This window comes from Dermacentor variabilis, chromosome 3 (assembly GCF_050947875.1).
Source record: "Dermacentor variabilis isolate Ectoservices chromosome 3, ASM5094787v1, whole genome shotgun sequence".
NCBI lineage: Eukaryota > Metazoa > Arthropoda > Arachnida > Ixodida > Ixodidae > Dermacentor > Dermacentor variabilis.
This window is the reverse complement of record NC_134570.1, coordinates 99,199,622-99,223,363: the sequence shown is the minus strand read 5'-3', so window position 1 is coordinate 99,223,363 and position 23,742 is coordinate 99,199,622. Positions and strand designations below refer to the sequence as shown.

The window sequence follows — 23,742 nt, the reverse complement described above, 5'->3', positions numbered from 1 at the left end:
CCAGGAAAGACGCAGGAAAGAAAAACTGATGGCGACGCCGCGCTGAAGTTGCCCCACCCCGTAACGTCACGGATATCGAAAAGCGACCGATCAGGTCAATTGTTTATCGGTCAAGAAGGAAGGAAGGAAATCAACTTTATTCAGGTCCTGCAGGCCACGAGAGCTTCGGGCTCTCATGGAGTGGACGTCTCCCACGACGGAACCGGGAGGTTGAGTTTCCTGGCGGCGTCGTGAACCTGCTGGACGGCCCAGAGTTGGAAAGATATGCTTGCACTGACGTCATTGCGCCGCCATCTTGACATGCCAGCGCGTCGAAAAGCTGAGTAAACAATAAACACGAGGGCATGACAGGCGCGTTTTCTCCGAGCGACATATCGATAACAGTGGCAATCCGCCCAAAGAGAAAGCTTCAGCTCGCACCCAACTCCGACGCGGCCCATTCAAATACATGTAAAACGCAAAAACGCTTTTCTAAGATAACCCCTGGACCGATGTTAATGAAGTTTCTTGTATGTGAAAGAGAATGTTAAATTCTAGTGACTGTTGGAAGCGGAATTTCGATTTAGGGCCTGAATATTATGAAGAAAAGATTTTCAAAAATTCGAAAGTTTGAAAAAAAATAGACGCACGAAGTTAATAAATTAATAGCTCTGCATCAAAAACAGATACCGCGGTTCTGTAAACGGCATCCATTAGATCATCCGAAGCGGAAAAATTCGATAGCTCAGTTTATATCTTACGTGAATTTTTTTACGTTGTGTACAAGGGTTCTGCAAAAGCTGCAAAACGGTGCTGCAAAAGCGTGTCGCAATAGAAGATCTATATGCTTATGACCCCTTCTTTCCCAACGTTTTGTATATACGCCTAAGAGCGCCAACATGTTTGACGCAGTGGTTAATTAGCATTCCGTTTTATGTACTTAACCTCGTGGCGAACAAAGTCCCTCCGCGATATAAAAAAGAAGCTTAAGTTCCTGAGGTGAGAATAAAGTACTCCAGCCTCCCAATCCTAACCGAATAAAATTGCTCAGCGTTTGTGGTCGGTATAGGCGAGGATACCGTAAGCTACCACGTATCTCCGAGCGAATGAAAAAGGGGATTATTTGTTATAGAATCTCCGTGTCTTGCCAAAACATCTAGAAACATTTTTTTTTTTTGCATGCACCCTTGCCTGCTGTATTTTCTGCTACCGTATGCTAAGAAAAGGTAGGATATTTTCTCACTGTTTCAAAAAAAAAATTTTGGGCGAAAAGAACTGCTAATTTCATTAACGCAGAAAGTTGGGCTAGTAGGTGTTGATGCTTTTGCTATGAGAGTTACTAACTCGAACACGGCTACAAAATAAAAAAAAAGTAGGACAGGACAGCGCGCTAGCCTTCAACTGACAGGCTTTATTCAGAAAAAAAAAAAAGAAAGACATGCAGAGCGGCCACCGTATGCTCAAATAAGTGTGCAGACAGACGCGTAAACGAACGTGCAACGTAGGGAACAACCAAACGCGGAACGGGGCCGATAAGCGCCCACGACGAGTCACTACAAAGCATACACAAGGTTCTTCTCGAGGTACGACACTTCTTTATCAGCACGTGCCGGTGATGGAGCACTTACGCATTCGTCAACAGCTTTTGAGATGCAAAACGCCACGAATATTTCCCCATCTAACGACCTGGCGAAGCGTCTGAGCACTTGCGTGTTATGAAAACACGGGGAGCATTTACGTTTATGTTTATTTATGTTTCTTTTTCCTCAAGGCTTCAAAATTTCCAGAAAGTTTACATCTCTGTATACAAGGAAGCATACGAGGCAAGTGCATTCACGCTATAACTGTAGTGTCGGTTGCAGGGTGAAGGACCTGGCAGGTTGCTAGCCTTGCTGTCACGTGACAATTGGCGCGTCCTCGAGCCGCGGCAGACGGCAGCTTCACGTGGCGTAACGTGTTCGTTCTTCACACAGGCGCGCACTCTCTCTCTCTCTCTCTCTCTCTCTCTCTCTCTCTCTCACTCGCGCTTTCTCTGGGTAGTGTTCCGCGCTGGAGACTGCCGCCAAAAAACGATTCCCTCTGCGAGAACTCGTTAAGGCCTGCAAAAGAAGGGGAAAAGGAAGCGAAATTAAGCCCAGAGAGAGAGAGAGAGAGAGAGAGAGAAAACGCCACGCCAGAGTAGCCTGAAATGAGGGGAAGGGGGCACGAGCCGCGGAGAGTCCACGGCTATTATTTTATTTTCGTTTTTTCGTGCGTAATCCGTGCGCGCATTCATGAATACAATGATGGCGGGCACGAAAGCGCGGCCGCCCCGCGTTCGACGCTGTGCTTGCGCTCGTCCAGATTTACCGCGGGGAGGAAAAACGAAAACTTGAGCAATCATAATTATATAGGTCTGATCCTGAATGAACCCGCAGCGCACGGAAGAGAAAACGTAAAGAAAAGAAAGAAAAAGGAAAGGAGCATGAATGCAGTGCTCAAACCAATACAAGAAAGGTACCTATATATAAGTTGACGTCGGAAGACTACTGACGCGAGAGAGCGCTAGGGAAGTAAAGTATTATAGGCGTTCTGGGGCAAGGTGGCGGGTGGGCCGTGGAAGCGCCGTTTCCATTTGGTATCTTTTCCGCCTTCATTCTTTTTTTTTTTTTTCTACGTTTCGCGGTTTACGCGCTTTCCCAACTTGTAGAAAGTTGACATCCGAGAGCGAAGTCGTGAGGACGCCACGCTCGCAGAATCAAGGCAGCTGACTCGACCGCGGGGGGTGCATGTCGCGAGCGGCGGCGCTTTGGAGGAAGACGCGTGGCATTCGTCGGCGAACCAAACGTGCGAACAAAGATCTCGGCACGTGCAGTGAAAGGAACGCCCAGTTTGTTCTCCAAACGACAGCTTCCTCCTTCGGATTTCATTTCTCCCCCGTTTGCAACGTCGCCGCTGTGGGAAGCTCGCGTTTCCTCCGAAAATGACTAATGAGCGCGCGCTTGGTTGCGCGGCGCGGAAGCCAAGGTCGCGCCTCTCGTCGGATCGTGAAATCTCGCCGCTCGTTGCACGAAGACGCCGTGATTGGACGAGTCCAAGGCCGAGCGCGTTGCAAACGGTACGCGCTGCGTTCACAGTGGTGGCGTGAGTGTCCGACGTGGGGCGAAGAGTTGCGGAGAAGCAGACTGTTGACCTCGAAACTCGCGAATCGCTCGTGAACGGCAAATGCGAGCAACCACGTGACGATTTCGTTTCCGACTTGCTCTGCACCGGCCATCTCGAATGTATTCTTTTTTTTCGTTCCCACGGTGCGAGGATATTTCCAAGCCCGGTGAGTGCAGTCAACCAGTTGCTGTAAGATATACACGGTGTTTCAGCAAACTTTAGCCAGAGTTTAAAAATATGCCGATGCACTCTAAGACGACGCGACGAAAATGCGTGTTGCTCACTTTTGTATGTAGTGTGTCCCGCTGTCTTGGGTATCTTGCTTAATTAGATAATTAGTCAAGATTAATTAACCAACTTCTAACGCAACGAAGTTAGGCGAAAAATTCCAACTAGAAAGTTCTAGAGCGCTTTGCAAAACGTCCGAATAAACAAGTTCTGTCTTTCTTTCTATTATGCATTAGTGCTTTTCAGCTTACTGAGGATGGCCCGCGAAATGCGAAAAAAAGAAAAAGAATGCCACGTGACATACCCGCTTGTGCGCCGTGATTGCAGCGCTCCCAAACTGTCCGCGTACAAACGAACATAGCATCTAGTAGGGCGTGCTGTCGCTTAAAAGGCGACAGGGCAGTGACATAGGCGTTGGCTGTGCTATTTACGCCAGCGATGCGCTTCCCTGGCGGCGGTTCATGATAGCGATAAGCAGACGCAGCGGCAGCACACCCGGCTGAATGCTGTTCGTTTGTGCGCGGTACGCTTGAGAGACGTGCAATCACGACGCGCAAGCGGGCATGTCACGTGGTGTTTCTTTGTAATTCACGGGCATCCGCAGTAAGCTAAAAAAGAAACACTAATACTTAATAGACAGAAAGACATAAACTGTTCATTCGGGCGTTTTGCAAAGCGCTCTACAACTTTCCAGCTTGAAATTTTTTCCTAGCTTCGTTGCTTCAGAACTTGGTTAATCAATTTTGACTAATAATCTAATTAAGTACAATACAATAAATAGCATGACGCACTGCATGCAGAAATGAGCAACATGCATTTGGTCTCGACTTCTTAGAGTGCATCGGCGTATTTTTTATCTCTGGGCAAAGTTAGCTGAAAGCCCCTGTGTAGCATTGTGCAGAACAGCTGATGAGAGCAAAATGTGACGTTGTAAATATAGCCCTGCGCGACCGTCGAGTCCTCGCTCGAGAACTCGGAGTGTGCGCAGGATATTCAGCAGGAATTCCAGTATTGCGCACCAGCACCCATACTTCTGCAAATAACTGTGTTAGAACATCGTGCATAACACGGTGCAGATAAAGCCCTGCTCGTTGCGCCTAAAACGAAAACGAGCAAGAAGACGAAGAAGACGAAGATTGGAACAGCAATAAGGATTCCGTAGAAGTTTACCCACCTTCACACTATATATATATATATATATATATATATATATATATATATATATATATATATATATTAGTATTCCAAAGACGTCGCTATGTCTTAGTGCTGACCGCCTTTTGATGGTCGCTGCAGAGGGCAGTGGCGGCACCGGCTAAGTGCATTCGCGGTAAAACAACAAATGAGCCATCGGGGACGCCTAAATTATTTCGTTGTGCAGGCTTATTCGTTGTAGTGGTACTCGCTGTAGAGGTCTTCGCAGTACACGTAAAAGATAGGAATTCGGCCGTGCACAGACGGGATACTTCGTTGTACAGGTAATTTCGTTATAGCGGCGTTCGTTGTAGGGGCCTTTGACTGTATTCTATAGTCTTGGCAAAAGGACATCGGAAGCCGTAGGCAGACGGGAAGAGGAAAAAATTATGCAGATCCCACACACTGTGGGAATCGATGTACGCGAAGCTTTCCGTGCTGGATGCTTTGAGTGACGATAATTAGCGGGGATGTTGATGAGAAAGCTTAATTTCTCCAACGTTTAGGCTAACACGAGAGTTCTGAGTTAGTATTAAACGTTACCTTGCGTGCATCACTGCTGTTTGTGTGCGTAGTACACGGACCAACAAAAGATTATTCACTGACTCACTCAACACATAGGGAGAGGTGTTTGCTTGAGGCGTTGTTGTGCGCCATATTTTATAACCTCTGAGAGGGTTGAGCGCTGTATTGCCTCGCATGGCACATCGCATTGTGGCAGAAGTATTGAACTTGAATTAGATTATGGGGCTGCACGTGCCAGAACCGCAATCGGATTATGAGGCACGCCGTAATGGGCAATTAAGGATTAATTTTGACATTGTGATGTTCTTTAACGTGTCCAAATCTAAGTGCACGTGCGTTTTCTATTTCGTCCCCGTCGAAATGCGGCTGTCGTGATTGGGATCAAATCCACGACCTGTGGCAATGTCATATAACCGCAAAGATGACGCGGCGGGCACAGAAGTGTTGACTTGACGGTCGACCACTTCCGAGTGTCTTCTGGACCCTGCAGTGCACTCTAATTAATGCGGCTCTTCTTCTGCACGCCCTGCGTAAGTTGCTCGCTGGACATATTTGCATGGCGTTTATTTTTCAGAAATAGCAGCAACGTACTGTACCGTACCTTGAGCTTAACTGCCCTCTTCTCCCTCTCTTTCTTCTCCTCTCTACAGTTCTATCTGCGTCCCCTCTGGCCTCGTACGTTAGTAGAAAGGGAAGCGCTGCAGTTTCTGCAATGCTTCTGCGGGGAAACACAGATAGTTACAGCTGTCAAGCGACTAATGTGGCGAAGGCCAGGGAGCTCCAGAGGGCAGTGGGCACATTCGACGCGGTGGAGTGAAAACAGGTTTTTCCCGTCGCCTTTCCTCTCTTACTCGCGCCTTTGATCTATGTAGACACTCTGAACCACCCCTCGACGCGCTGTGCGCTGCAGCTGCTGCAGCAGCAGTGGGAAAGTCGAAGGAAGAGGCAGAGAAAGCTTCACTTTAAAATGGGTGGCGGGCCAAAAGCATGTGTGTGAAGGCGATGCAACGAGAGATAATGCAGCGGAAGGCGAACCTTCCACTACATTGAATGGCCAGTGTCTACAGGGGCGATATCACAGACGCCTTCATCCTCTCTGAAACATACCCTACTATCTCATATCTCACGTGCACAACAATTTCAGCGGGCTTATTTTCATCTGAAATGTTAAACACTAGACTCAATATTATTTTCAACTAATATATTATCTGAAGCAACGTTCGAATGTTTTGTCGTCGTGCTCTGACATACGATTCAAATAATTCAGGTTTTCTGTTTCTACTATATTCATCGTAAACTACAGTTGACTAAACTGATAAAATAACTCGTTATTGTATTCTTTCAGTCATTGTAGATTGCTATTGTTTCATCTTTTAAACGCACATTCCTAATTTCCCCAACAAGTGAAATAGGGTAGCCTAGCTTCCAGTAGCTGGCTTCCAGCCTCCACATTTGGACGTCGCAGTTAACACTCATTGTATGAAAGGCTTGCACTCCTTGTCCACAAACAATGATCCACATCCATGCTTCGAATCGTATGTGGCCGTAAAACTGACGCCATCAAGGAGCATGGCAAAATTAAGTGGGCACTTAATGTCAGAGGGACGCTGTAGCCTTCCTGCGTTTCATTCCAGTTGAAATGCGGCCGTCACAATAGAGAATCTTAACCCAGGACCTCGTTCATTCATTAGAAGGACGTTCGTCATTGGCTGCTGATTCTACACGGCAGGGGAATGCCCTCCGCACACGAGCATTGGTGCGCAATTACTAAGTTATTCGTAGAGTAAACCGAGTATCGTAGACGCGATATGAAAGATGAATGACGTGGGACCATCACCTTCCCTCGAGGCTAAAACATGCACACAGTTATGGTGGCGCATTTTGATAGCTACTGAAAAACAGCCTTCGCATCTCTGGGCAGGTTGGTGGCATCTGTATTCGCATTGGCTACCTCTGTTTGTTTCTGCTACCACCGCCACCATTCGTAGAACAATTGATTATCGCGCATTTGTTGTTTTCCCAAATTTCCCACTTGTGTGTTGCAGTGGCTGCTCATAACGCTAGGACTTAATTGGTCTTCTTGTTCAGAACCTGTCGAGACTTAGGTTGTTGCTATCACTTGTGCTGAATGCCGATGTGCTGTTCACATCGGGAAATGCAGTGGTGTTTATAAAGGATTGTCTAAGATGATGAAGGAAACGACAAGGTTAGCCAGGAAGTGTAGTAACTGTAAACAATGCAAATTTGGTAATTTGCAGGCACAGATTGTGTACATTAACAAGAGGTTATCTTTAATACCACTACTGGAAACTAGGTAACGGAAGCTCGTTCCCCTTCAGTAAACTGCACACAAAATTGAGAAATCTGCGCAGCACCTGCCGGATACTTGGGAACAATTGAACAGCAGGCTGGAAAAACGGGACAATGATATATATATATATATATATATATATATATATATATATATATATATATATATATATATATATATATATATATATATATATATATATATATATATAGCAAGAGTCAACAATCGACACCAAGACGGTCAGATGTGCATATTTTAGAAATGATGACCAGCATATTTTACAACTGTTGAAGCAACTATGTTACAGTGAACAAATCATGTTTTTCAATGCCTTTTTTGATGTAATGAATAATGCCTCATTTGGCAAATCGTTCAGAATTTTCGGCACATAAACACAACGTCTAGCTTCCCCATTTCTTGTTGAGGATCGCGGAACAACAAAGCGAACAGTGCTACGAAGGCTTCGGGGGGCTGTGTAACATACTTTACCATCACTGAACCAAAAATGCCTTAGCACCACAGTTTGCGTAAACAGAGTCCAGAAGCATGGAAGGCCAAGCGCTGAGAAAATGTTACCATTTGTGATTGAAGGAGTGTTGTAGGCTATGTTTTTAGTATGTTTTTTAACAAACAATCAATACGGTTTTGCCATCGGGTGCGGCAGAAAGCAAAAACGGTAATCCCATTATCGAAGAGTGCTGTAGACCAAGGCACGCGCAATAGTTTTTTTTACTTGAAGCGGAACGATAGATTTAATGGGAAAGAACAACCGCGCAGCGCTCCTAAGCTTATCGTAAAATGTGCGATAGTTGACTGTGCCACGGCATATCGCTCTCGAAGAATACTATCAGGTATTTTACCAAGTTCACGTAGTTAACCAGCACGCATCGACAGGAATGACAGTTCCGACTTTGCAGGAAAATCGGTACATCTATTACGGTTAGTTTTAAAGGGGATCTGAAGCAAACGAGTTGCGTTTTTGAGGCATTAACCTTTAGACAGTTATCAGCGAACCAAGTCATTGTCTTGGCTACATTATTCTGAAGATTCGAGATAGCCATGTTGTTCGAAAACTGTTTTGACAGCAATACAGTGTTGTCAGCGTATTGAAATATCAAACATCTTGAAACAACCCGAGAAAAATCATTAATGAATATATTGAAAAGTAGAGGTGATAGAATGGAACCTCGAGGAACTCCGGCCTTCAGTGGACGCTCACTACTTGCACTTATCGATTTATCTAAGACAACCACTTGTTACCGTTCTGCGAGATAGTCTTTGAGGACATCGTAAAATTGACTCCTAAAACCACTGGAATGTAATTCTTGGAATAGAATCCCGTGATTAACTGTATAGAAAGCATTAGATATGTCCAAAAATAAAACAACGCTTAAACGATTTTGATCAAGAGCTGAAAACATTTCATCCGAGAAGTCCTCCAGAAGGGCTACCATGCCACGACCGGTAACAACACCAAACTGACGAGTCGACAAAATTAAAAATTTTTCAACGGAAGACGACATGGATTAAAATTTTTTTTTTCAATAAAGTGAGAAAGTATGGCTAGTATAGAAATAGGTCGATAGTTTTTCATGTCATGCCTTTTTTCACTTTTAGAAAGCGGTTTAACAATTGCGGTCAAGTAGCGTGAGAAACAATCAGAGATTTTTGAATGCTATCGCGTTTCACTCTTAAAGGCGAAGCTTAAGCGTCCTGCAAATTTTTTTCTCTTAATGTTAACAGGAATATCGGCTATCCTCGTTTGCTCCTTGATACACACCGTGCTTTTTCTGCGTCTTAACGTTACGCCTAAAGGTTTCCGAAAGACATTCGATGCTGTAAAACATTGCGCCTTAATACATAAACTTGAATTCTATGGGTTGTTTTGGGATATGCAGATCCCACGCACTGTGAGAATCGATGTGAGTGAAGCTTTCCATGCTGGATGCTTTGACTGACGATAATTAGCGGTGATGTTGACGATAAAGCTTAATTTGTTCAACGTTTAGGCTGACACAAGAGTGGTTAGTTGATGTTAAACGTTACCTTGCGTGCACCACTGCTGTCTGCGTATATAGAGTACACAGACCAATAAAAGTTCATTCATGACTCACTCAATACACAGGGAGAGGTGTTTGCTTGAGGAGTTGTTGTGCGCCATATTTTATAACCTCTGAGAGAGTTGAGCGTTGTCATTGCGTTACATGTCATTATGGCAGAAGTATTCAACTTGAATTGAATTATAGGGCTGTACGTGCCAAAACCACAATCTAATTATGAGGCACGCCGTAGTGGCGGACTTCGGATTAATTTTGACCACCTGGGGTTCTTTAACGTGCACCTAAATCTAAGTACACGTATGTTTTCGCCCCCACGAAATGCGGCCGCCGTGGCCGGGATTTTATCCCACGACCTCGTTCTCAACTGAGCAACCAAGGCGGGTGCCGCGATTGGTATCAAATCCACGACCTATAGCAATGCCATAGCCACAAATCTACCGCGGCGCGCACAGAAATGTTGATTTGACGGTCGACCGCTTCCGTAGTGTCTCCTGGACCCTGCGGTGCACTTTAATTAATGCGCTCTGCTTCTGCACGCCCTGCGTAAGTTGCCCGCTTGACATATTTGCATGGCTTGTATTTTTCAGAAATAGCAGCAACCTACTGTACCGTACCATTAACTTAAGCTTATTCAGTTTCCCCGCAGCTACTGTCGTATAGTAGTGGAGTTTCCTTGCTTTCCCACGTCAACCCCCCCCCCCCCCTTCTCTTGTATGGGAACTAGCTCCTCCTCACCACTCTCTACAGTTCTATCTGCGTCCCCTCTGGCCTTACACGTTAGTAGAAAGGGGAGCGCTGCAGTTTCTGCAATGCTCCTGAGGGCAGTCACGGATAATTACAGATGTCTAACGGCTAATGCGGCGACGGCCAGGGAGTTCCAGAAGGCATTGCGCACATCCTACGACATTGTACATGTGCTTGCTGCAATAAAACTAGAGAAATGATGGAGCATGTTCTATCAGAAAGTGAAGATATCTTCCCAGCGGTCGATTTAGGCACCTCCGGCCTCCTTGAAGCCCTTGGATTCAGTGAGAGCAGGGGGAAAGCAAACATGTCCGCAATAGAGGTTAGTAAGAGGCGATTGGAAGATTGGTGGATGAAAAGTAGGGAAACGACAAAAAAAGCGGAGACGTACAAAAACAAAGTTCACAATAGGGGGTAAGAAAATTTGGTTATGGGAATTCATCGTGCGTTCTTTCTTTTCTTTTTTAACCAAGGTAGGATATTAGGTAGCATAAAAGCATGAGCTTGGTGGCGCAACCCACCGCTCCATTTCTCATAACATCCATCCATTCGTCTAGCGGTGGGGTGAAAACGAGTTTCTCCCGTAGCCTTTCCTCTCTGACTCGCGCCTGTCGTCTATGTGCACGCTCTGAACCACTCCTCGACGCGGTGTGCGAGACAGCAGCAGTGGGAAAGTCGAAGGAAGAGGCAAAGAAAGCTTCGCTTTAATATACCATATGCTTCACAATAGGGATTATTTGCACTCACAGCCCTGTGAACGCCGACGAAGGTGAACGACACTACATGAAAACATGCCACGCAAACGAGACCACAGATTTATTACGACTTGTGGGAGATTGTTGCTGCAAACAGCTACGAGTCTGCTGTATCCACCCCCTTCCGCGCAACAAGTCGCTTCGGTTGCACGTCACTTTAATCAGCTTATCCTGCAGTGGCACTCTAGCTATTTCCTGCGGGTGATACAGCTGTTTCGCGACCAAATACGTAAAGGATTTCCGGTGAGAGATAAGGCCTGCGTTGCGCGTATTCACATGGCAGGCGTGAAAAAGAAAGATCCACGCTTATCCGCAGACGATACGCACGGAGGCTCTGGGAAGACAGGGCGTTGCCAATTGATTAGAAGACAATTACGTCGTCGTCTTTCGCAGTAAGAATTTGCACTTTTTGGGAAATATACGTGGGCGCATCGCATGTCATAGTCCAGCAGCAGCGCTTCAAGGATACCAATGTTACGTTGGGTGCATAATGCGTGAAACAAGTTGGCAGCGAGGCGGGTGTATATGCTCAGGCTGCGTGTGGGCGATATTCGTTGTATAGGAGACAAAAGAATGGTGCATGTGACCATTTTAAAACACAAGATTAACAGATGTGTCGGGCCTGCTGATGTCAAATTATTTCCAGTACAATTTATTATCGCGCGATTGATTGATGTGCCAAGGTAAGGGAAGTGCAATCGATAACGGCATGAAATTAGGTGGGATGATGAAATTAGGAAATTTGCAGGCGCAAGTCTGAATCAGCTAGCGCAGGGCAGTGGTAAGTGGTGATCACTGGGAGAGGTCTTCGTCCCGCAGTAGACATAAAATTGGCGATGATGATGATGGTGGTTGTTTGATCGATTGATTGGGAGATCATAGGCAGAGACAATGGGGGCAAAACGTTTCCGCATATACTTTACTGAGTGTAACATGAAGAGTCCCCTAAGTTTTGGTACCGCAATCAATCAATCAATCAATCAATCAATCAATCAATCAATCAATCAATCAATCAATCAATCAATCAATTTTCTTTCAGAAATAACTGTTCCAGACAGCATTCATTTGATTCAATTAAGCTGAAGCCATGCGACGGTGCACTTTGAGATATCAGTTTGAACGCAGCAATACCACTTACAATGCCTAGCATCGGTCAGGTGTAGTTCTGAGGTTACGGCAGTATTAGTTTTAAAAAAGTTGCGCTTACAGAAAATTTATTTGTGGCTGCTGCTAATGATTTCCTGCTGGTACATGTACTGTTGCGTTTCGCCTGCGACACGTGGTTTTGCCGGCGCGACTGCGGCAGGGCGGCAGACATTTTGGCCCGATCGTCGTCGCCGCAACACTCATCGCCAGGTGTTTCCAGGCGCGACTGCGGCGATGCGACCGCAAAGGATCACCCTCGCATTCCAGTCATTGTGCCCGAAACAGGCGATGCCAAAGCAGGGATCGTCCCCTCATTACAGCCATTGTGCCCGAAACAGGCGATGCCAAAGCAGGGATCATCCTCTCATTCCAGTCATTGTGCCCGAAACAGGCGATGCCAAAGCAGGGACCATCCTCTCATTACAGTCATTGTGCCCGACCGGCAGCGCTACAACAGGGTGCTACGAGATCGTGCTCGACAGGGTGCTACGAGATCGTGCTCGACATGGTGCTACGGCATCGCTACGACAGTGTGCGTCACCATTAGCCCATTGTACATTCACGTGCTCGTCTTTTGAGGGGTTCCTTCTTGCCCTCAACTGCGAGAGTATAAAAACAGCTGCCCCCGGACGCCAAAAGGAGGGCTCCGATTTCTTCTGTTGAGTGAAGTGCTCTCCCGTCTCTCTACTTCGGTCAAACCTGACCGCCAACTCTTTGCGATGTTAAAATAAACAAGTTGTTTCGTTGTTACCAGTCGACTCATGCTTTGCCGGGACCTTCGGATGCTTCCAGTTGTACCCCAGGCCGCCAGGCCAACGCTACCCTTGGGGCTTGCGACCCAGGTACAACCACGGGCGTCAGCGCCGAGTTCCCAACAGATCGTACCAGCAGTCCGATCCCAAACAGTACTCAATGTATGTTTAGACAATGTACACAGATACAGTTAACCGAAGCACCTACGTAGATCGTGTCTGGTTTACTAGTGTGGTGTAATTTACACAACCTCGGTAAACGCATTTTTATATGCACTTTCTACTCCTGCTTAAGTTTCGGTATCCTTCTAAATATTATAATCAGAACAAAGGAACCACGCTCCAAAGTGCTAACAGTGCACTACAATGACGAAAAAAATTGAGAAATCCGTCATGAATTAAAATAGTTAGCTAGTCAAATAAATTAAATAGTTAAATAATAAAATAAAAGAATTAAGTAGTTAAAATTAAATAGTTAATAGTTAAATTATTTGAGTTAGCAAACTAGCACGCAGCTTAAACAAATTAAGCTTCCTCATGAAATAACTGCATGCAATTGTGCAAATACTAGCTGCTCGATATGTAAGCGGTGATGACGCAATGGTGCCTCCAGCAGCAAGATTATTCGGAATCGAAGTTTCAGAAGTTCTTCATGTATCGCCACCCTATGTGCACTCTTACCACAGTGTGCTGGTAGTTTTACTATTTGCCGGTGGTCCCTTTCATCGAGTTAACATTGTTATCAACACTACTTGGTTTTGGTGCACGACGCGCTTTCCACCGTATACCACATTGCCATATTTACGCCACTAGTGCTGCATATATCCAAGCAAGCAGAGCTCCATATTATCAAATTTTACGCGTGCCGCAAAATATGTGCACGTATTTCTATATGTGCGCGTAAATATCTCTATACCCCCTCTCACTCCCCCTTCTTTCTATTCCCCTTCTCTCTTCCCCCATCATGTGATAGCCAACCAGACTCTTGACTGGTTAGTACCCCTGCCTTCTTTATATCCCTCTCTCTCTCTCAGGTTGGGATGCTTGACAATTACCGTGCATTCTTTCAAAACCGTCTCGCAACCATCAACCCGGGCAATGCACTCCTGTAAGTGCCCTAGCGCTGTTCTGTGTGCGCTGCTGTCGCGTTTGCGAAGCCCATCGTTTAGGCACCTTCCTGTCTGACCTATGTACTCATCGCCCCACGAAAGCTAGTTCGAGTATACACGACCTTCTGCGCGCATGCTACACATACTGTGTTCTTGTGCTTTTTCTGCGCATGTCCGTGTCCTTCATATTTCGCCGCTATTGCGTACTTTGCACTTTCGTGTGGCAATAAGCACATAGGCCAGACAGGAACAGCGCGTGAACGATAGGCTTTGCGAACGCGACAACAACGTACATATAGTACTGCACTGACACTTGTTGAAGTACACCGGGCTTGCAAACCCGTTAGCAAAGATTGCACAGTGGCCACCAAGCATTCCAAGCAGATGATCAGAGAAATCATCGAGGCGGCAGAAATTAACCGCCTGGCAGTTAAATGCGTCCCTGCGGCTTTGATGAGGTTAGCTATATTTTGCCTGGCACGATCCCCGGTTAAACAAGTACAGCATTTTTAGGCATGCGCTGTGCATTGAAAGGTTCTTCGGTGCGTCTCCGCACGTGTCACCGTTCTCACATTCTACTTGTTTGTTTAGAGATTCCTAGTTGTTTTCTCGTATTCACCCGACCGGATGCACATCATACTTAGTCTACGTATGACCCTTCTTGGCAATAAATTCGGTTTAAGGTTTGCGCTTGTTGTGGTTGTTGTTGCCTCAAAACATTGTGTTTGTCAAGTGTTGAGTCTTCGTTCTCTGCAGTTTTGCGCAAAAGCCAACTGTCGTGGATTGCTATACCAACTCACCCAAGCCAGTCCCGTATTCCATGTAAAGTTGTTTCATTCCGAAGCCTCCCATGAACGCAGTCAACCCTCTCAACAAATGTTTACGCCTTTTGGGGCTTATCTTATCCCCATAGGATAACAGTAATCTGTCTCGCGCACCTTTTCCTTTCTTTAACGCTGCACGCCCGGTAATACGCTTTCACGTCAGGAACAGCGGATGCGCGCATCAGCGTGACACCGCGTTCTTGACAGGAAAGTAGCTAGCGTGGCTCGTTAACGAAAGGAAATTCGCGCAAAATAGATTGTTGTTCGGGTACAAGATAAGCATCAAAAGGTGTGAATATTAGAGTGCATTATTATTTCGTTATGTATACTCGAGAATCTCGAAAATTTACATCGATCGGAAATAATCAAAAAAATTTATTTTCGTATTCGCAAGTTCGAACATACGCACAGCCCTGCAACTATATCTACGCCTCTCTATAATAAACGTACTTTCCTTCGCGCAGAACACACATCGATTAGATAAGAGGCGCCTCCCTTAAGGTCCTGCATTCCATTCGTGTTATCTCGCTGCCGGTGTTACTTTGTGGCAGGTATACCTCGGCGAAGAGCCCATATAGCAAAACGAACAGGGAATAATCAGCTTCAACAATCAGGTCGAGGACACGTTGCTCTCGAAGGCGCGCTTAAATCCGCATCGACGAGACCAATGAGATATTGCGCCGCCCGTCACCATGCTGCGTTTTATATTTATTATGCATATAAATCGGTGAGAGATTCGGGTAATCGCGGTGAAGCCGTTTCGAACAACACCTTAGAGTTATCTGTCCGGTATAGGCATATAGCAGTATGCGTACGCCGAGACCATCGCCGTTCGTTGTCACGTCACTTGGGCGAAGGATCGTTTCTTTCACCGAAGCAACGAAAGGCGCATCCGAACTCCCCACCAAGCCTGAACGCAGATAAGTGACTCACATGAAACAGCGATACGAGGACAAGGCACAGTGCTGACGCTGCTATCATATTGCCGCCGCTGTTATATCAATTGTCTCTTGCAATTCGTTTCGTATTTAACAATTAGTGTCACCGCGGTATCACCGAAACTCGCGCATCTTTTTCTCTGCGACACATTCGTGACTCCCCACCTGTGCCGGTCGGAAACGTGATGGAGGAGTAAGGCTGTGCGCGGCCGCTACTTCGTAATTTCGGTTTCGTTCCGCGAGTGATCAACCGGAGTGTGTCGCAAGGACAGTTCGTGGGGCACCGAAGACTTGCAAACCAATGACCTAGGCTTACTGCGGCGTTGCCTTTGTGTGAGATCCAATCCGCATCCCGCGACGTCAGGTGTGTGTGATTTTTCATGTCTCGTATAAAAAAAGAACGCGTATGTGTCATACATATACGGATATCGTCGTCGGATCGTCGTCGCCGATATGGATATCGGCATCTCAGCGTATTGCGAACGTGCTGTACGTAAATGTCCATTTTCTTAGCGAGCTGAAGCTTTTTTCTGAATTTCCGACCCGTCTTAATTAACCCTGTAATGTCCAGCGTATCAGATATGCTATGCTGGGGTTGATGCCACGAAACGCTGATTGAAGCGCGGGGAACTTAATGCAAAGCCCATAGTTGCGTTCTTGGTATGCTGGAAGGGAAGTTTCCGCTGGGGGCCAGCGTAACAAACCAATTACTAATCAATAATTAATTACTGCAGTAAATAATTTAGAACCAAGAAAAAAAAACATTTCCTTCTTTTATCTGTCTACAAGTGTATTCTACATGGCCAGAAATAAATGTAAGCAATTTGTTCCAATTTTCCTTGATGTGAAGCTGTGTTTGGTCATTACACGGTTTAATATATGGGAATAATTCGCAGTCGATAAATCTTGCGGCACGGTGGGAGTACTGGACACGTATGTTGAAACGCAAGTGTCAATTTCTCGCGAGACGCGTAGGCTATTCGCGAAGATCCTGTTTTTGTAGCTGTTCGGGAAACTGATTCTTAATATCTCATTCTACTTGGAACGATAGAGGGTACATTATAGCCTCGAGACATGCGTTAATGTTAAATGTGAAACTAACCCCACTGGCTAAGCGCACTGGAGTTGACTAAATGGCCGAAGGTGGTCTCCAATGTTAGTGTAACATACAGCTTCATAAAAATTATGTCCTCACTGATTATTAGGACGTTTATAGTCTGTCAGCCAGTAATGCAGAAGCTTTGAAGAATACATGTATATTCTCATAACTGAGAGCGAAAAAAAAAAGAGCGTGATACGACCGATCGCACTGTACGGTTTCGTGTTGTGTCTGCATGTCGTCTCCTCGTTAACGTGCATGTAAAATAAATAATTGCCTCTTATTTACTCAAAATAGTCTAGTTGCAGACAGCGCATAAAGCGTTATGCGAAAGTTAGCAGGACTGCCAAGCTGGATTGCGCGATGTCGTCGCGTAGCACTCAACACACTACAACTCATTCTTAACTGCTGCGACAGCAGTTAAGTGCTCGAGACTGCCTTGTCCATCTGTCCGTCCACTCCTTTACGCCGACGACGACCGTTGTCGTCATTGACTGTATTGCGTATAGTCGCCAGGCCGCTTTCTCACCCACAGCTTCGCCATACGGCGAATAAAGGAAGGCTGTACAATCGAACGCCTTTATAACGAACTGCTTGGGGCCTCCGACATCATTCGCTGTACAAACCACTTCGTTGTAAAGGTTGCGCACTGCACCACTCACAGTACAAGCGAGACAGAATTATTCTTTCGTTATACAGGTCATTTCGTTGTAGAGGCGTTCGACTGTAGTCAGTTAAAATCAAAATATATCCCGGAGGTTTTACGTGCCAAAATTCGATTATGAGGCACGCTGTGGTACGAGACTCCGGTTTAATTTTGAGCTCCCTGTGCTCTTTAAATCTAAGAACACACGAGCGTTTATGCATTTCGGCGCCGTCGAAATGCGACCGTCGCGGCGAGCGGGGATCGAACCCGCGACCTCGAGCTCAGCAGCGCGTCGTCAGAGCCATGCACTACGTGTCAAGAATGCAAGAGAGGCGGCTCCCAGAAAAGTGTGATGCGCCTGCCATTTATTCTTCCGTGCTTTGGTGTTTAAGCCATTGTAGGGTGATTGAGACAAAGACGAAGAACTTAGGATCGAACACCACGGGCGCTACACTTCTTTTTTTTTTTTTGTTCTCTCTCCAAAGCTTGCCCTGCGGCAAACGTAGATTTAAAGAATACCAGGCGGTCAAAATTAAACCGCAGTGTCCCCACCAAGGCGTACCTTGTAATCAGATCGTGGTTTTGGCGCGTGAAACGCCAGAATGGTGGGAACCATAGATCCAAACATAGATCTGTGATACCATGGTGGGAGGCTTGGGTGTAGCCCCACTTTTGACAGGTAGTAGCCCCTTGATGAGTGCGGTCTGGGACAATTTCACAGGAAGGGCGGTAGACCTGCGAAGACAGCTGGGCTAGGGCCGAAGGGACAGGTCGCGCCGAAGACTGGCCTACAGTCCGCAGCGACAGGTTACAGCTGACGTCAAAGCAGCACCTACGCGTGTCTTTCTTAACCCAACCTCGACGCGACGGGAGAGACCAGATGGGAGGTCTGATGCGTACGGAATTATCAATGCTCGTGTGGAGCGCCGGGGGACTTTTTTGATATATCCACTTGAGCGCGAGGTGCACCCGGAAAAGCGGCAGCGGATATTCCATCACTGGAGGTTGGTTACTGCAGCTGCGCCTGCCTGAACGGGTCCTGATGAAGATTAATAGCGTATATTCTGGCCGTTCGCTCGTGCTCCCGTGTGTCGGTCGTTAACGCACCATCCCGAACTTTCAGTTAAAAATAATGGTAATGCGCAACTCTGTCTGCACATCGTCTGGCCTGCAAGTATCAAACTTGGTCTCCCGATATTAAGAATTTGGGCAGAAGCGAAGAAACTACGGCACGCGAACTTTTGGGCGCTCTCTATTAAAAAAAAAAAGAAGGAAATCGCGCACTGATTGCGCCAGCGACCCGTCTATCTGTCCATTTCGAAGCGAAAGTCGACGTTTCGATTCTTTGCTTTTGTTGCCGTGCCGAACTTGTACACATGCGCACCATTCTGCACGTTTTTCCTGCTCGGCTTGGGGAACGCGAACAAATAAGGTCCAAGTGTAGTGCCCCTGGTGTCCAGTCCTCTGTTATTGGTACGTTTTTTCTTTTTTAAATGCCCGCTACGGTAGCTTCAGCAAGTACCGACCAGCCTGCACAAGAACAAGATATAACGAGTTCACTTCAAAGAATGGTTCGATCCAACAGAGGAAACGCCGTGGCGCAAAGCGCACATGAACAGCAAAATCTCGAAGTGGGGGACGAAGAAGACAGCGCACCGAACAAACGGCTTGTTTGAAAAGGGGTTAGAAGAAGGATTTCACTAACTTTGCACACAGAGTACATCCTCGCCAGTCCTTGGCCTAGCCTCCAGAATAGGTACGCGTCAGTGTGACACGACCGGTACAGAATCCTTAAATACACCTAGGTGTGTGTCGTACTTTTAAGCACATAGATTTGTCATCACCGCTCCTCTCTAGACAAACAGCAGACATCGCCTGCGTTCCTCTGACGCTGTTGCGTGGGCATCTCACGCGGCGCATTCGCTTGATTTCATGTTTGCTTTTCGGCATAGCTCGTGTGTAGTGCGTAAACACAAACATTGCATGAGATTAAAATTATGGCCTTTGTGGTAGATAAGCATAAATATTGCGTGAGATTACACGGTGCGTGTGCGTAAGATGACACTAAACACAATTGCAAGCATACAGCCGTAAGTTGTGCAGCATTTAATTAACCACTTCAGTAGATTCCATTATGTGTGTTGGATCTGCATAACATTTTTTTTCTCTAAAAATTAGAAGTCATCGCCCGAGATGTTCCGGCGAACATTGCCTGAAAAGCACCTGTTAACTCATTCTATACCGTTTATTCTTAGTTTTTCGGAACGGACGCGCTGAGCTCGCGAAACTTCCACTGTTCCACGTGTATATGATCTCGACGCCCCTGCGGCGTCAGTTATCTTTGTCGAAATGCAGTTATCGCATCCTACCTGTACGAACCCGTGCACTTGGTGTGTGGAAACTTACACGTCTATAATCACCGGCTCACCTACCTCGGGAGGCGTAAAAACTTCCATGGGCACTTCCTGCGTGCTTGCGAGCATTCCACAGCCAACACCCCTTGCAGTCTATGGCTTTCCAACGGCTTTGCATGAACACGCTGGCGGTGTTGTGCGGGCTTATCTGTTACAGAAGTTTGTTGTGGTGCTCTTTTGAAGGAATTTTTTATGACTACCCAGTATCTTACCATTTTTACTTTTTTTGCCTCTTCCTTCCGCGTTTCCACTGCTCTTAGTGCTTCTGCTGCTTTTGTCGCTGTCTCGCACGCCGCGTCGGGAAGTGGTTCAGAGCGCGTATATGCATGGCAGGAGCGTGGCAGACAAAAAAGGTGACGCGAGAAACTCGTTTGGACCTTGCCATCACGTAGTCAAAATGACCTATGGAGCTTCCTAGCCATCGCCACAATACCTGCTTGACGGCTGTAATTATCCGTGGCCTCCCGCAAAAGCATCGCAGAAACTGCTGCGCTTAACTTTGTACTAAGGCGCAACCGCCGCTCCAGTAGGGGAGGTAGATAAAATGGTATAGGTGAGGCAGGAAGACAAGGTAGAGAATGGGTAGAACCAACGCAGTCACGAAACGGTTGAATGACAATCTTGTCACTCTTCGTTCGCAGTTCCCACACATAGGGGCTGGGCGGGAGAGGGCAAAGGCGATGTGAGAAGGCGAGGAAACGCTACCACTAGACACGACGGCGGTTGCGGACAAACTGGATAAATTTAAGTTCAAGGTATGGTACGGCACCTTTCTGCTATTTCTGAAAAATAAACCGGGTGGAAATTTGGCAGACGGACGACTGACGTAGGGTGTGCATGCGCAAAGCCGCATTAAAGCACCGTAGTGTCTAAGCGACACCACTGAAGCACCAGCACGTCAAATTAAAACTTATGTGCCTGCCGCGGTAGCATTGCGGCTTCATGGCGTTGCTCGAGGAGACGGGTTCGATCTCGACCGCGGCAACAGCATTTCGACAGGGGCGAAGTACGAAAACGCTCGTGTATTTAAATTTATATGCACGTTAAAAAACCCGAGGAGGTCCAAATTATTTCGGAGTTCAACACAACGGCATGCCTCATATCTTGATTATGGTCTCGGCTCGCACCGCCCCATCAATCAAAGTTTAACACTTCTGGCACGATGCGATGTGCCGCGTGAGGCAATGACATTGCTAACCTTCTCGGAGGCTATGAACAGCGGCGCATAACAACGACTCAAGCAAACACACCTCTACGCAGGAAAAGAGCAGTGATGCGCGTGGTAACGTTTAACATCGACTCACCCTTATCGTATTGCACTACACACAGAAGAAATTAAACATCCGCCCTGAACATCACCGCTAATTACCATCAATCAAAACAAAAAGCACTGAAAGATTCGCTTACATCGTTTTTTTTTTTTTTTTTTGGTGCGCTAAATACACGTATCATTTCCTCGTGTTGGACAAGTTTTCAAGTTATTGTCTTCAGTACGCGAGCCTGCGGACGCTCTATGGCATTATGAAATCAATTCTAGAAGAGAGAGAGAGAGAGAGAGAGGAAGAAAGGATGCATAGAAAGGCAGGTAGATCAACCAGAGGTAGCTCTGGTTTCCTACCCTGCATTGGTGGAAGGGGTAAAGGGATCAAAAGAGAAATAGAGCGGAATGGAGGAGAGAGAGGTACGATCACAAACCAAGTGACCGTGTTCACTACACAGAGCGGTATAAGGCGGCGCTCTGTCACGAAGGCCCGTAGACCACATGAACCTAAGTAGCGTGAATAAAGCCTTCTGCGCAAAGTTGATTTGGGAGCACTAGCCTAGAGCTTGGTGTTCTGATAAGGTGGAAGCTTGGGCGAGTTGGGGATTCAACATCGATATGTGTGCGCAGCGCAAAAAAACGACGACTGAAGGAAGAACCCAACACAGGCGCTGTTTAAATGAGCGATTGAAACAGCATTTTTACAATGTTTACACCGCCGTGCAAGGTTATCTTTGCATTCACTGCAGAGACTGCCATTGTGGCCCTGAATTTGAAAACTGCGTCGTAATCTCCAAACACAGAGAACAGCTTACAAGGGAAATCACAGAGGTTGAAAAGATACAGCGGCTGGGTGACCTTTGCATCAGCATGCCGTTTATTGCCCTCACCAAAAACAAAATCACGTATATGGCTGTAATGCAATAAGGGTTCATGTGTGACATACTGCAAAAGTTCTTGTTTTTTTCATTACTTTTGCTCATGTATATAGTTCTGGCGATTTCGCAAATAAGGATCAGTTGAGTACAGTGCCTATGTTGTATTCTTTCTTCAGTCCTCGTCTTCTTCCGCTATGCACACATGTCGATGTTGTTCTGATCGTGAAAGATTGTCCAATTTTAGAAGAGAGTATCGATTGTCTAATATGTGGCACTGAATAATTCATTTAACGATAAGGCAATAATTTGTTAGTTTAATGCATTTCGTTTGTGCGATCACACACTTATTTCCCAGCTTTAGCTTTCAAATGTTGCTTCGTACATTGCCCTGCAACTTCATCCTAGACCAACCTCGCTTCCTTTTACTGCCAGGTTAAGTCGTGAGTGCTTTATTACGAATATATGCACATTACGTGATCAAACAATTTTCATCTGCTCTTTTCGAAATTTTCCTAAATGTCTGCTGATCTCAAAGTTCCTCGGATGTAGTTCTCTCGAATCCTGTGCATGTGGCTTTTCTGGAAAGAGGAAATATATAGGAGCACGAAAACACGGGATACCGTAAGGAGACACACACACATAGCGCTATGAGTCTTTGTCCCCTTACTGCATGTGTCCCATGCTTTCGCGTTGTTGTGTTCCCTCTAATATACAATTTTTTTTTACATATACAAATGTACATCTTCATTTCAGCAGCTAGAATGTTTACATAAATCGCTCGACTTATACGGACTCTCTGGCATGCCAGTACAATGTAGTACATTTAATCCCTCTGGTACTTCCCTGACGTGGAAGTTTTCCCAAGCGTTTCTAATTGTTCTGATTCACTTCCCGCAAGTGAATCGTGAAGATTGAAATTTCAAGTAAATTTTTCTTAGACCGTATTCCCGCGCGAACTATAATAATTTCTAGTACACAACCTTAATGCATGCGCCAGGTTTGTAACATTCCAAAAAGCACCTGCTCTAGGACTGTATGTTTGACAGTGAAATGGCCTTATCTCCTCGGAGCTCTGCCGGCGACGTTGGTCAGCCGCGAGAGCGCTCAGTCAGCAAAGTGTTCAGCTTTGTTTCGTTCGGAAGGCGAGCTTCCGTTGAGGCAGGTGACCAATAAAGATAACGGGCGTTTCTCCAGCCGTTACAGCGCGAGCAAGCAAATTTCATTTGCGAGTATCGAGTTTACTGGTTTCTCTTGTATGCCCGACTATCGCAGAGGGCAGCACAAGAACACTCGGCCCGCATGACTAACGGCGGAATCAGACGATGACGGCCTGCCGTCATCTCTAGAAACTGTTTCCTGCCTGGGAGACCTTGCACGCGGTCTAACTACATAGGCATGGAGGGAAGCCAGGAGTGTCATCAGCTGCGACAGTCTCCACAGCAGCGCCAGCGGAAGGGGCGGCCACCGCCGGTAGGACCAGACGGTCCACGATCCTGGCTGGTGGCTGTCGCCTGCGGGTGGAACCTGCTGTGGAGCAGTCTCCTTCGCCGCTCCACGGGAGTCATCTACGTGGCCCTGGTCCGCACGTTCGGCGCCACGCGCGAACAAAGCAGCTGGGTGCTCAGCGTCGGCACCAGCATCGCCTGGTTGATCGGTAAGTCAACTCTTTGCGAAGACTAGCCGCCAAGTGTGTACTTACGCAGAATTCGTAACGTCTGTCACAGGTGCACCACAG

General features: G+C 46.5%; 1 protein-coding gene across 3 annotated transcripts in view; it reads left to right on the top strand.

The window, feature by feature from the left end:
• LOC142576095 (uncharacterized) overlaps window positions 1–23,742 on the top strand; it is a 72,035-nt gene that overhangs the window by 20,956 nt on the left and 27,337 nt on the right. For 2 of the 3 annotated variants that reach the window (XM_075686039.1, XM_075686036.1), the window contains exon 2: window positions 23,280–23,661. In XM_075686039.1, the coding sequence (XP_075542154.1) occupies window positions 23,403–23,661 (259 nt within the window). In that variant the 5' untranslated portion in view covers window positions 23,280–23,402. Of the gene's footprint in view, window positions 1–15,836; window positions 16,074–23,279; window positions 23,662–23,742 lie in introns of those variants that run through there. The other variant, XM_075686037.1, reaches the window with a different exon arrangement.